The 12,751-nt window shown below is 43.2% G+C and overlaps 1 protein-coding gene across 1 annotated transcript in view; it reads left to right on the plus strand.

The window, feature by feature from the left end:
- ABCC2 (ATP binding cassette subfamily C member 2) overlaps positions 1 to 12,751 on the plus strand; it is a 65,675-nt gene that overhangs the window by 21,589 nt on the left and 31,335 nt on the right. The window contains exons 12-16 of the mRNA XM_036899075.2: positions 7,312 to 7,449; positions 7,935 to 8,081; positions 9,615 to 9,699; positions 10,405 to 10,471; positions 11,906 to 12,032. Coding sequence (XP_036754970.2) covers positions 7,312 to 7,449; positions 7,935 to 8,081; positions 9,615 to 9,699; positions 10,405 to 10,471; positions 11,906 to 12,032 — 564 coding nt within the window. The remainder of the gene's footprint in view (positions 1 to 7,311; positions 7,450 to 7,934; positions 8,082 to 9,614; positions 9,700 to 10,404; positions 10,472 to 11,905; positions 12,033 to 12,751) is intronic.

Consider the following 12,751-nt stretch of genomic DNA (forward strand, 5'->3'; position numbering starts at 1 on the left):
TTCCTGTATTACTTGTAAATTGGTAGTTATACCTAGAGGTGGTGAGTGAGCAAGGCTGCTTTCAGGTGGTGCTGTGTCCTCCAAAATCAGTGGCGATGAGAGTTCAGGGAGCCCGGGCATTGTTAACCGGATTCATCCCTTCTTAGGTTTCCCACCATTCTTTCACCTAAACTAGTGATTATGGCCCTGGCAGCATATTTCGATCCCCTGGGAAGTTTGCAAAACTGAGCCTTGGGCCTACTTCAAACCATTCAAGTTGGACTCTCTAGGAAGGAGACTTCAGCATACATACATTTTCAAGAGCCCTCTACGTGATTTAAATATGCAGCCAAGGTTGAAAACCACTGAAACGACTGTTATAAAAATTTAGCAACCCCTGATGATCATTGCCTTGATCTATTATTTTATTAGGATGCAAAAAGGAAATATTTTAATTCTATTATTTCTTTGGCATTGATTAACTGGAATTCCATTAAGAAGACTTATCTTTTTTTTATTATTTTTATTTTGGTATCATTAATCTATAATTACAGAAAGAACATTATGTTTACTAGGTTCCCCCCTTCACCAAGTCCCCCACACACACCCCTTCACAGTCACTGTCCATCTGTGCAGCAAGATTCTGTAAAATCACTACTTGTCTTCTCTGTGTTGCACAGCCCTCCCCGTGCCCCCCACGCACTATACATGCTAATCGTAATGCCCTCTTTCTTTATTTTTCCCCGCCCTTATCCCTCCCTTCCCATCCATCGTCCCCAGTCCCTTTCCCTTTGGTAACTGTTAGTCCATTCTTGGGTTCTGTGATTCTGCTGCTGTTTTGTTCCTTCAGTTTTCCTTTGTTCTTATACTCCACATATGAGTGAAATCATTTGGTACTTGTCTTTCTCCGCCTGGCTTATTTCACTGAGCATAATACCCTCTAGCTCCATCCATGTTGTTGCGAATGGTAGGATCTGTTTTTTTCTTATGGCTGCGTAATATTCCATTGTGTATATGTACCACATCTTCTTTATCCATTCATCTACTGATGGACATTTAGGTTGCTTCCATATCTTGGCTATTGTAAACAGTGCAGTGATAAACATAGGGGTGCATCTGTCTTTTTCAAACTGGAGTGCTGCATTCTTAGGGTAAATTCCTAGAAGTGGAATTCCTGGGTCAAATGGTATTTCTATTTTGAGCATTCTGAGGAACCTCCATACTGCTTTCCACAATGGTTGAACTAGTTTACATTCCCACCAGCAGTGTAGGAGGGTTCCCCTTTCTCCACAACCTCGCCAACATTTGTTGTTGTTTGTCTTTTCAATGATGGCGATCCTTACTGGTGTGAGGTGATATCTCGTTGTGGTTTTAATTTGCATTTCTCTGATGATTAGCGATGTGGAGCATCTTTTCATGTTCCTGTTGGCCATCTGGATTTCTTCTTTAGAGAACTGTCTATTCAGCTCCTCTGCCCATTTTTTGGATTATTTGCTTTTTGTTTGTTGAGGCATGTGAGCTCTTTATATATTTTGGATGTCAATCCTTTATCAGATCTGTCATTTATGAATATGTTCTCCCATACTGTAGGATACCTTTTTGTTCTATTGATGGTGTCCTTTGCTGTACAGAAGCTTTTTAGCTTGATATACTCCCACTTGTTCATTTTTGACTTTGTTTCCCTTGCCCGGGGAGATATGTTCATGAAGAAGTCACTCATGTTTATGTCCATGAGATTTTTGCCTATGTTTTTTTCTAAGAATTTTATGGTTTCATGACTTACATTCAGGTCTTTGATCCATTTGGAGTTTACTTTTGTGCATGGGGTTAGACAGTGATCCAGTTTCATTCTCTTATATGTAGCTGTCCAGTTTTGCCAGCACCATCTATTGAAGAGACTGTTCTTACCCCATTGTATGTCCATGGCTCCTTTATCAAATATTAATTGGCCATATATGTTTGGGTTAATGTCTGGAGTCTCTATTCTGTTCCACTGGTCTATGGCTCTGTTCTTGTGCCAGTACCAAATTGTCTTGATTACTGTGGCTTTGTAGTAGAGCTTGAAGTTGGGGAGCAAGATCCCCCCCCCACACTTTATTCTTCCTTCTCAGGATTGCATTGGCTATTCAGGGTCTTTGATGGTTCCATATGAATTTTTGAACTATTTGTTCCAGTTCATTGAAGAATGCTCTTGGTAATTTGATAGGGATTGCTTCGAATCTGTATATTGCTTTGGGCAGGATGGCCATTTTGACAATATTAATTCTTCCTAGCCAAGAGCATGGGATGAGTTTCCATTTGTTAGTGACCTCTTTAATTTCTCTTAAGAGTGTCTTGTATGATGTTAGCTGTGGGTTTATCATATATGGCCTTTATTATGTTGAGGTACTTGCCCTCTATGCCCATTTTGTTGAGAGTTTTTATCATGAATGGATGTTGAATTTTGTTGAATGCTTTTTCAGCATCTATGGAGATGATCATGTGGTTTTTGTCCTTCTTTTTGTTGATGTGGTGGATGATGTTGATGGATTTTCGAATGTTGTACCATCCTTGCATCCCTGGGATGAATCCCACTTGGTCATGGTGTATGATCCTCTTGATGTATTTTTGAATTCGGTTTGCTAACATTTGTTGAGTATTTTTGCATCTACGTTCATCAGGGATATTGGTCTGTAGTTTTCTTTTTTGGTGGGGTCTTTGCCTGGTTTTGGTATTAGGGTGATGTTGGCTTCATAGAATGAGTTTGGGAGTATTCCCTCCTCTTCTATTTTTTGGAAAACTTTAAGGAGAATGGGAGTTATGTCTTCTCTGTATGTTTGATAAAATTCTGAGGTAAATCCATCTGGCCCAGGGGTTTTGTTCTTGGGTAGCTTTTTGATTACTGATTCAATTTTGTGGCTGGTAATTGGTCTGTTTAGATTTTCTGTTTCTGGGTCAGTCTTGGAAGGTTGTATTTTTCTAAGAAGTTGTCCATTTCTCCTAGGTTTTCCAGCTTGTTAGCATATAGGTTTTCATAGTAGTCTCTAATAATTCTTTGTATTTCTGTGGGGTCCATCGTGATTTTTCCTTTCTCGTTTCTAATTCTGTTGATGTGTGTTGACTCTCTTTTTCTCTTAATAAGTCTGGCTAGACGCTTATCTATTTTGTTTATTTTCTGGAAGAACTAGCTCTTGGTTTCATTGATTTTTTCTATTGTTTTATTCTTCTCAATTTTATTTATTTCTTCTCTGATCTTTATTATGTCCCTCCGTCTGCTGACCTTAGGCCTCATTTGTTCTTTTTCCAATTTCGATAATTGTGACATTAGACTATTCATTTGGGATTGTTCTTCCTTCCTTAAATATGTCTGGATTGCTATATACTTTCCTCTTAAGACTGCTTTTTCTGCTTCCCACGGAAGTTGGGGCTTTGTGTTATTATTGTCATTTGTTTCCATATATTGCTGGATCTCCATTTTAATTTGGTCATTGATCCATTGATTATTTAGGAGCATGTTGTTAAGCCTCCATGTGTTTGTGAGCCTTTTTGCTTTCTTTGTACAATTTATTTCTAGTTTTATACCTTTGTGGTCTGAAAAGTTGGTTGGTAGGATTTCAATCTTTTGGAATTTACTGAGGTTCTTTTTGTGGCCTAGTATGTGGTCTATTCTGGAGAATATTCCATGTGCACTTGAGAAGAATGTGTATCCTGTTGCTTTTGGATGTAGAGTTCTATAGATGTCTATTGGGTCCATCTGTTCTAGTGTTGTTCAGTGCCTCTGTGTCCTTACTTATTTTCTGTCTGGTGGATCTGTCCTTTGGGGTGAGTAGTGTGTTAAAGTCTCCCAAAATTAATGCATTGCATTCTATTTCCTCCTTTAATTCTGTTAGTATTTGTTTCATGTATGTTGGTGCTCCTGTATTGGGTGCATATATGTTTATAATGGTTATATCCTCTTGTTGGACTGAGCCCTTTATCATTATGTAATGTCCTTCTTTATCTCTTGTTACTTTCTTTATTTTGAGGTCTATTTTGTCTGATACTAGTACTGCAACACCTGCTTTTTTCTCTCTGTTGTTTGCATGAAATATCTTTCTCTAACCCTTGACTTTTAATCTGTGCATGTCTTTGGGTTTGAGGTGAGTCTCTTGTAAGCAGCATATAGATGGTCTTGCTTTTTTATCCATTCTATTACTCTGTGTCTTTTGATTGGTGCATTCAGTCCATTTACATTTAGGGTGATTATTGAAAGATATGTACTTATTGCCATTGCAGGTTTTAGATTTGTGGTTACCAAAGGTTCAAGGTTAGCTTGTTTACTACCTTACTGTCTGACCTCACTCGCTTATTGAGCTGTTATAAACACAGTCTGATGATTATTTCTTTCCCTTCTTGTTCCTCCTCCTCCATTCTTCATATGTTGGGTGTTTTGTTGTGTGCTCTTTTTAGGAGTGCTCCCATCTAGAGCAGTCCCTCTAAGATACCCTGTAGAGGTGGTTTGTGGGAGGCAAATTCCCTCAACTTTTGCTTGTCTGGGAATTGTTTAATCCCTCCTTCATATTTAAATGATAATCGTGCTGGATACAGTGTCCTTGGTTCAAGGCCCTTCTGTTTCATTGCATTAAATATATCATGCCATTCTCTTCTGGCCTATAAGGTTTCTGTTGACAAGTCTGATGATAGCCTGATGGGTTTTCCTTTGTAGGTGACCTTTTTACTCTCTCTGGCTGCCTTTAATACTCTGTCCCTGTCCTTGACCTTTGCCATTTTAATTATTATGTGTCTTGGTGTTGACCTCTTTGGATCCCATCTCTTGGGAGTTCTGTGTGCCTCCGTAGTCTGAGCAACTATTTCTTCCCCCAGTTTGGGGAAGTTCTCAGCAATTATTTCTTCAAAGACACTTTCTATTCCTTTTTATCTCTCTTCTTCCTCTGGTACCCCTATAATGTGGATATTGTTCCTTTTGGATTGGTCAAACAGTTCTCTTAATATTGTTTCATTCCTGGAGATCCTTTTATCTCTCTCTGCATCAGTTTCTATGTGTTCCTGTTCTCTGGTTTCTATTCCATCAATGGCCTCTTGCATCTTATCCATTCTGCTTATAAATCCTTCCAGAGTTTGTTTCATTTCTGTAATCTCCCTCCGGACATCTGTGATCTCCCTCCCTGACGTCTGTAATCTCCCTCCGGACTTCATCCCTTAGCTCTTGCATATTTCTCTGCAGTTCTGTCAGCATGTTTATGATTTTTATTTTGAATTCTTTTTCAGGGAGACTGGTTAGGTCTGCCTCTGCAGATCCTTTCTCAGGTGTAACTATCTTGGTCTGGACCAGATTTTTTTGCCTTTTCATGGTGATTGCAGTGGCTGTAGGCAGGTTACAGGTGTGTCAGCTGGGAGAAGAAAATCCTTTCCTGCTTTCTGGGTGCCTTGCCCTTCTCCGCTGCCTATGACGACTACCTGCACTCCTGGAGCAGCCACCGGGTTAATCCCCTAAGCTGCTGTGGGCAGGGTGTCCGTCAGAGCAGCGCGGAGCCCTGCAGGGAGTGGCAGGCACGCCAGGTGCGCTCCTCCGTGCTAGCGGCGACCCTGCTGGGCAGCTGTGTAGCAGCAGCAGCCTTTGGGTCTGGCCCGAGCGTCTGTGCGTTGGGCTGGGATTCCAGTTGGCTCCTGGGAGTGCACCTGCTCCCTCTGGCTCCGCTGCTGGTGCGCGCGGGCTTTTCCGCACAGGCTTCTACCGGGCTCTGGCCTTACTGCCGCCGGTGCGCGCGAGCCGCACCCGGGCTGTTCGGTTGCACCACTGTGGGCTAGCCCTGCGGTGCACGGATCTGCTCTCGGTTCCTTCTAGCGCTTCTGCCCCCAGTGCGCGCTCCCACTCTCCTGCTACTGGGCCCGTGTGTCGGGGTCCGCACCAGTTGGAGGAACGACTGGCAGGCTGCCTAGTCCTGTGAGGGGCTTCAGAGCTGCACTGCCTCCGTTTAGGACGCCTAAGTTTCCCCAGTATTCCCAGCTGCCGGGACAGCTTCGTCCAGCAATAGGGTCCCTGTCTCTTTAAGACTTGCAGAAAGCACTCGCTTTTCTTTTGTCTCAGGGGCACTGGTTCCAGGGACCTGCCCACAGATTTTTGCTTTTCCATTTCTCTAATATCCAGCACCCTGTGCACCTTGTGTCTGCGTTCCAGGTGCGAATTTCTAGAGCTTGTTGTTTAGCAGTCCTGGGCTTTCACTCCCTCCCCATTCTGACTCCTTTATTCCCGCCGGGTTTTGGGGTGGGGGAGCGTTCGGGTCCTGCCTGGCCGTGGCTTGTATCTTACCCCCTTCATGTGATGCTGAGTTCTCGCAGATGTAGATGTATCCTGGCTGTTGTACTGCATCCACTGGTGTCTCTTTTAGGAATAGTTTTATTTATTGTATTTTCATAAATATATATGTTTTGGGGAGGAGATTTCCTCTGAACTACTCACGCCGCCATCTTCCCGTGATCCTCTAAGAAGACTTATCTTTAATTCACTGGCTGGTTACCTTAAAATAAAGTTTGTACTGGATAGGCAGGATATATGCTTGCTTCTCTCCCTCTATTTACCAGCTTTCAAAATAATACATTCCATTTTCCAAGGGTGACCAATAAGTTATTTTTTAATATATATGTTGTTTTGAATTCATGGATTTTAACATTACCCTAAACTTCTTGAAAACTCTACAGAAACCCCTTTTAAATCCCCAATATTTCTCCACATAGAATTCTGATATGTCTTTTTGCAAATATGGTGAAAATAGGGCAGACCTGGTTTTAAGTCTCAGCTTTACCACTTGCTAGTTTGGTGAATTTGGGCAAATTACTTAGTTTCTCTCAGCCTGTTTCCTTGTCATTAAAATGGATACCATAATTCTATAAAAGTAGGGGACTAATTCTCCCTGGTTTGCCCAGAACTTTCCAGGCTTCACATAGAAAGCCCCATGTCCTGGGCAAACCCTTAGTCCCAGGCAAATGGGGACAATTGGTTACAGTAATTGTCATTATATAAAGTTGGTGTGTGTGTGTGTGTGTGCGTGTGTGTATGTGTGTATACGTATGTATATGTATATATGCATATGGTCATATATATATATATAAGATTGTTATAGATAATAGTTATAAGGATTAAGTAAGAAAATGTATATAAGACATTTTGTGCATAGTAGGTTGTCAACAAATGCAACCTATCTTTCTGTAATCATACTGTAATCAATCTGTAATAAAGTCTGGATTTCTACCCCCCAAGTTTTAGGGGACATATCCTAAAACCTGGATGGATGAGACACACCTGGTGTCCTTTCAGGACAACAGTGTGAGGTATACTCTTTTCTATACCATTAGATCCTGAAATATTTTGCCTGGGAACCTTCATTCAAAAACAAAATCCATGATCTTCGGAAGAAAGAGCTCAAGAACCTGCTGACCTTTGGGCAGATACAGTCTATAATAGTATTTCTCCTATTCTTAACTCCAGTCCTGGTGAGTGACAGGAGTCAGTGGGCTGGGTCAACTATCTGAAGAGGAGTCTGCTCTAGACAGACTGCCCACCACCTCTAGGACAGACCCCCAAATCCAGGGAACTCTCCCCCACTTCCCAACTCCCCAAACTGCTATTCCTATCTTGTGCCCCCAACTCTAGTTTCACCCATGTGTATAATTTGGTACTTGGGCAGCCCAGAGCTCTTTTCCAGAATGTTCAGCATGAATCCAGGAGTGGTATGTATGGGAGGGCTTCTTGTCTTCCTGGGGAGGCTGCATGGATCTATAGTGGAAGGAACACTGATATAGGAGAGAGGAGACCAGAGTTCTGGTCCCAGAAATGCCATTAATTGACTTTGTGACCTCGGGCAAGGTATTTCCTGAGATAATCCCTAAGACTCCTCTAACTGTTATATACTGTTTTACTGAGACTTAGTATAGGCTGCTTGAGCTTGAATAAAATGCTCGTGACCTTGCTTTTCCAGGTGTCTGTGATCACATTTTCAGTTTACACCCTGGTGGATAGCAATAACATTTTGGATGCACAAAAGGCCTTTACCTCCATCACAGTTTTCAATATCCTGCGTTTTCCCTTGAGCATGCTTCCCATGGTTATCACCGCTATGCTCCAGGTATGTAGGAACTCTCACTGCTAATTGATTATCTTAGGTTAAAAGCCTCAGATTCCAAAATGACTGGCCTATCATATCTCATTTCTAGCTTCCACTGGTGTCTGGAGATTAAGTTTGATCTTAGTAAAATCACAAGCTCTCTGCGCCCCAGTTTATCTAACTATAAAATGAGGATATTTACACAAATCTCATCTACTGTACAATGGTTATGAAAGGTTTTAGTGAGGTTATGATGATTAGCCCTGGCACCTGGAACATTTTTCAGCCCTTTTCTCAGCCCAGTTTCCCCCCATTTCCCCAGGTTGTTGGCTTATTTACATAGCATTAGGAAAATATAACACAAAGGGAGAGAAAAGACCCTCTCTTGCATGACACCATGTTGTGGTAAAACTGAATGCAATTTGGGAGTCTTGAGCTGTTAGAAAATGAGTTTGGACTTTGACGGGTCTTGACTAGGAGGACGTTCACAGGGTAGGTGGCAGACTGGTGAGTGCAAGGATCTGCATTCATTCCAGAGGCTGGCTGCAGACAGCTCAGGCCATAAGAAGACTGGGGTTTAGGAGAAGGCCTCCCTGTCCTGGAGGGTCTTAAGAAAGACTGACAGATATGGCTAATAAAGAAACAACATCTTTTTAGATTCAGGTATTTTACTACATAGATAGCAAAGGCAAGCTCAGCAGAGCTGTCAGCTCTCTGCACTCCCTGTCCCACAGGATGACCCTGAAACAAAAGGGGCCATGTGACAATGCAACATGGCAGGGAGCACTCTGCTTTTGAGGAGCTGATCCATGCAGCAGCTAAACCATTTTATAGTTGCACTCTAAGGAGGGGGCAAGGCAGAGAGTCCAATACTTCATCAACACCCAGGTGGTGGCGAGAAACCATCTCATGACAAGCCTCCCTGGAAATAAGGAGGCAGGTGAGAAACATACCTGTAAAAACTCCTGGGAATCACCCCAAGTTCTCATGTTCCAGGATACCATGAGTGTTCAGCCAATGCTTAGGTCAGCTGCAGTTTAAACTTGGCCTCTGTGGAGATGTGCAAAGTCATTACGTTGCCCTGGCCGGTTCTTCTGTAGAGTCCTGGGGTTGGCTCAGTTAGGACACTGGATGAGTCATCCAGGCATGGACTCAGTTAAAGAGGAGCCTGGCAGGGACCCAGTTACTGAACCAGACCAAAGTTAGGGTTTTGTCTTAGAAGAAGGCAGGAGACAGTTTCTGGAACTAGTTCCAAGACTGGAGAGATGGTAACAGAGGTGACACACCCCATGCCTGAGTTTTCTGAGGGGCTGCAACAGAGCATCTTAATTTCTCTTTGTCTGGGGTAGGATGGCTCCCAAGGCTGAGGTGTGGCTGAGACTGTGGTAGGGGTCTGGAGGTTCCAGCCGTTGAAAATGGCAAATCCTGGGCAAGACGCTGGGCGGATTGACTATCTGTATCCACATCCAAGGCTGATGACAAAGTCAAAATCCTCTCTTGACTTGTGCTCATCATTGGATATTTTATTTTGAGATCCTTTGTGCCCTTTTCTAGGCCAGTGTTTCCACAGAACGGCTAGAGAAGTACTTGGGAGGGGATGACTTGGACACATCTGCTATTCGACATGACTGCAATTTTGGTAAATGAATTTGGAAGATTTTCCCCAAACTTATTCACAGTGCTGCCGCCAGAACTTTGATATACAAGGGCTTAGCAGCAGCAAACTGATTGAAAGGGAGAGCTAGGATACTTACCTTGAACCTACATTTGCATAGTAAACATACTGGTTTTACTTAAATTGTCTTTTCATTTAGAACAGATTGCTTAGCCAGATTGCTAAGCAGGTAATCCCGCAAAGGATCTAGAAGGCAGAAGGCAGGATTGAGCATGGCATGTGGAATTGGGAAAGTAGGCTGGAGTGAAAGAACATGCACGTTCTGAAGATTTAACAACTGGGGGACATCCACAGTTAGAGTGAGCAGTGGGGCTGGAATCCAGGGAAAGGGAGTGGCTGGACTTACCTACGGAGGTGAGATTGATACCAGGAGACTAGGCAACAGGAGTTCTGGGAATATACTTGCAGTGTGTTAGGTCAGGAATCTGGGCTGCCAACAAGCTTGGGATTCCTGAAGCAAAAAGGGCTTTGTATGCAGGCAACCTTTGGTCTTATCCCAGGAGCTTCCATTTGCCACATCCTGTTAGTGTCCAAAGTCAGCACCTGACAGAGGTGATCTCAGGATTTGCTGAGGGAGCAGAGAAGGAAGGACACATGAGGGCTGAGAAAAGGCAGACAGACATGTGGGGACCTATATCTGACTAGAAGAGGGGGCCTTTTTCTCAACAGACAAAGCTGTGCAGTTTTCCGAGGCCTCCTTTACCTGGGACCAGGATTTAGAAGCCACAGTCCGAAAGTGAGTTGTTTCCTTTCCATCCTACTGTTCTTTCAGATTCTCCTTGCCAGTCCTGTTATTGGAAAATTCCATGTAACAGAACACATGGGAACGAGGTTCAGTTAATGCCAGTGCAGGCTAAATCCCCAGAGAGACAAGTTGACAGCAAAACTCCTGAGCTTCTTTCCCATCACTGCATCTGCCACTCTGCTATTATAGGTCTGTGTGCAACCAGCTACAAACCAGACTGTGGAGAGACACAGTGCAGGGTTGGCAGTGGCCTTGGTCTGTGGGTAAGGTAAAGGATACACACAGGATCTGAAGCTCAATTTAAGTTCATTCCCTCATTCAAGAATAGTACTCAAGAATATCAGAACCTGGCTTCTTTGCTTCTTTCCCCAAAGTGATCCAAGGGAGCTGTCTCAAGATTTAACTTCAGATTTGGAGTTTTACATCTACCTAACCCATTCCCACAACTCACCCTGTAGGCCACCTCCTCCGCCCTAAGCCAGCCCTCTCTTGCCACACTGCTGCATGCAGTAGGTTTCTTAAGTACACTTGTCACAGCATGCTTACCTCATCCTCTGAGCCCAGCACACAGAGAGTACCAGGAGCCTGAGCAGGCCAGATCTTCTGTCACAACGGAGCATACCTTATTGTCTCCCTGTTACAGCCAGGACCTTCCACACTTCTCTCTTATTCCTTCAGGCCTTAACATGGATTCTAGAGCTTGCCCCAGGATGGGTCAGGCCAGAAACCCATCCTCTGAAATTTCCCAACCTGAAGGCCTCCCTTTACAGAGAGGAGAATGGACACAGCTCCCACTTTGCTAGTTTAAGTCTAGAAGAAGTGCAGCTCAATGGGCAGGTTCAGAAAGACTGTGAGCAAGCTCTAATGTTCCTAATGTTCTAGGGACTCATGTAATAGGACTGGCACACAGAGTTTCCAAGAGTCTAACCCAGTGTGGGCCCCTCCTTAGCCAGACACAGCCACCTCTCCAGAGGAGGAGGCAGGGGATCCTTGCTTTCAGCAAGCATTCCATTGAATGGCTAGTCTCATCATAGCCAAGTCTGGGAAACATTGATCTAGTCTAACCCCATTAGTTTATAAATAAGAGTCCAGAGGAAGTGACCTTCCAAGATCACACAGCTTAGTAGTGGCAGAGTTGGGACTTGAATTCGGGCTCAAACTAGGGTCTTGTTCAGTGGTTCTACACTGGTTCCAAAAGAATTTTTCCAGATGAAACCCGTACATTTGGCACAATCAGCATATAGAAAGTTAAATAAGTTAGAGCTCATGCTCTAGTCTCTGAGAGCTTATTTTAAAAAAAGAAGCACTTTGAAGTCTTATATATCTGAGACAAATTTCCTAATCTTGAGGGAAAATCTTCTAATACCAGATTCCCATGGAGAAGTGGCTTGAACTACTACCTTCAAATGTACTTCTCTCTTTCAGTGTGAACCTGGACATTATGCCAGGCCAGCTGGTGGCTATAGTGGGTGCCGTGGGTGCTGGGAAATCCTCCTTGATGTCAGCCATGCTGGGAGAAATGGAAAATGTCCATGGGCACATCACCATCAAGGTGAGAGGGAATGCCAAGGGGAAGACTTTTGATGCAGGCCACTTAGGGCTGCTTTCTCCTCTGGGAGATGCACTGAGACTAGAATCTGACAACCCTGTTGTTGTGTTGCAGTAGGTGAGGTTTTGGAGACATCTGGTAGACTCATAAAGTGTAGATTCTTTGCCCTACCCCGCATGTATCATCAGTCTCTGGGGGTAGATTCTAAGAATTGCATTTTTAATGAGCTCCCTATTTTAATGAATCCCTAGGTGATTCTCATATGCATACTAAAGTTTGAAAACTGGTGAATAGCGATGTATAGACAATTCTACTATATATTTCTGAAACCTCACTTTCTACAAAATTGTGCAGTAAAAATAACAGGACCTAGGGGAAAAGAGTTGGAACAGTTCATTAAAAACTTGCATAACTTTGTAACCAGGGTACCAACAAAAACAATAAAAATGGTAGCACTGTAAACTCTCCACTAGTAATTGCACCCAGCATCACAATCAGTCCTAGGCCTCCCACCTCCTCCTCTGAGAGCCTGGTCTTTGAGAGCACTTGCTTCCAATACAAAAATTCAATGTGGGGTATAGACATCTTCATCAATCATGCTTTTTTTTAACAGAGAGGAAATCTTGTCATGGCACCTTCGTCAGCACTCTCAGCTTCCCCAGAGAACTAAATTTAGGGCAAATCCTAGTACTTGGTATTATTTAACCAGCCACTACTTGCAT

The sequence above is a fragment of the Manis pentadactyla genome, chromosome 8 (assembly GCF_030020395.1).
Source record: "Manis pentadactyla isolate mManPen7 chromosome 8, mManPen7.hap1, whole genome shotgun sequence".
Taxonomy (NCBI): domain Eukaryota; kingdom Metazoa; phylum Chordata; class Mammalia; order Pholidota; family Manidae; genus Manis; species Manis pentadactyla.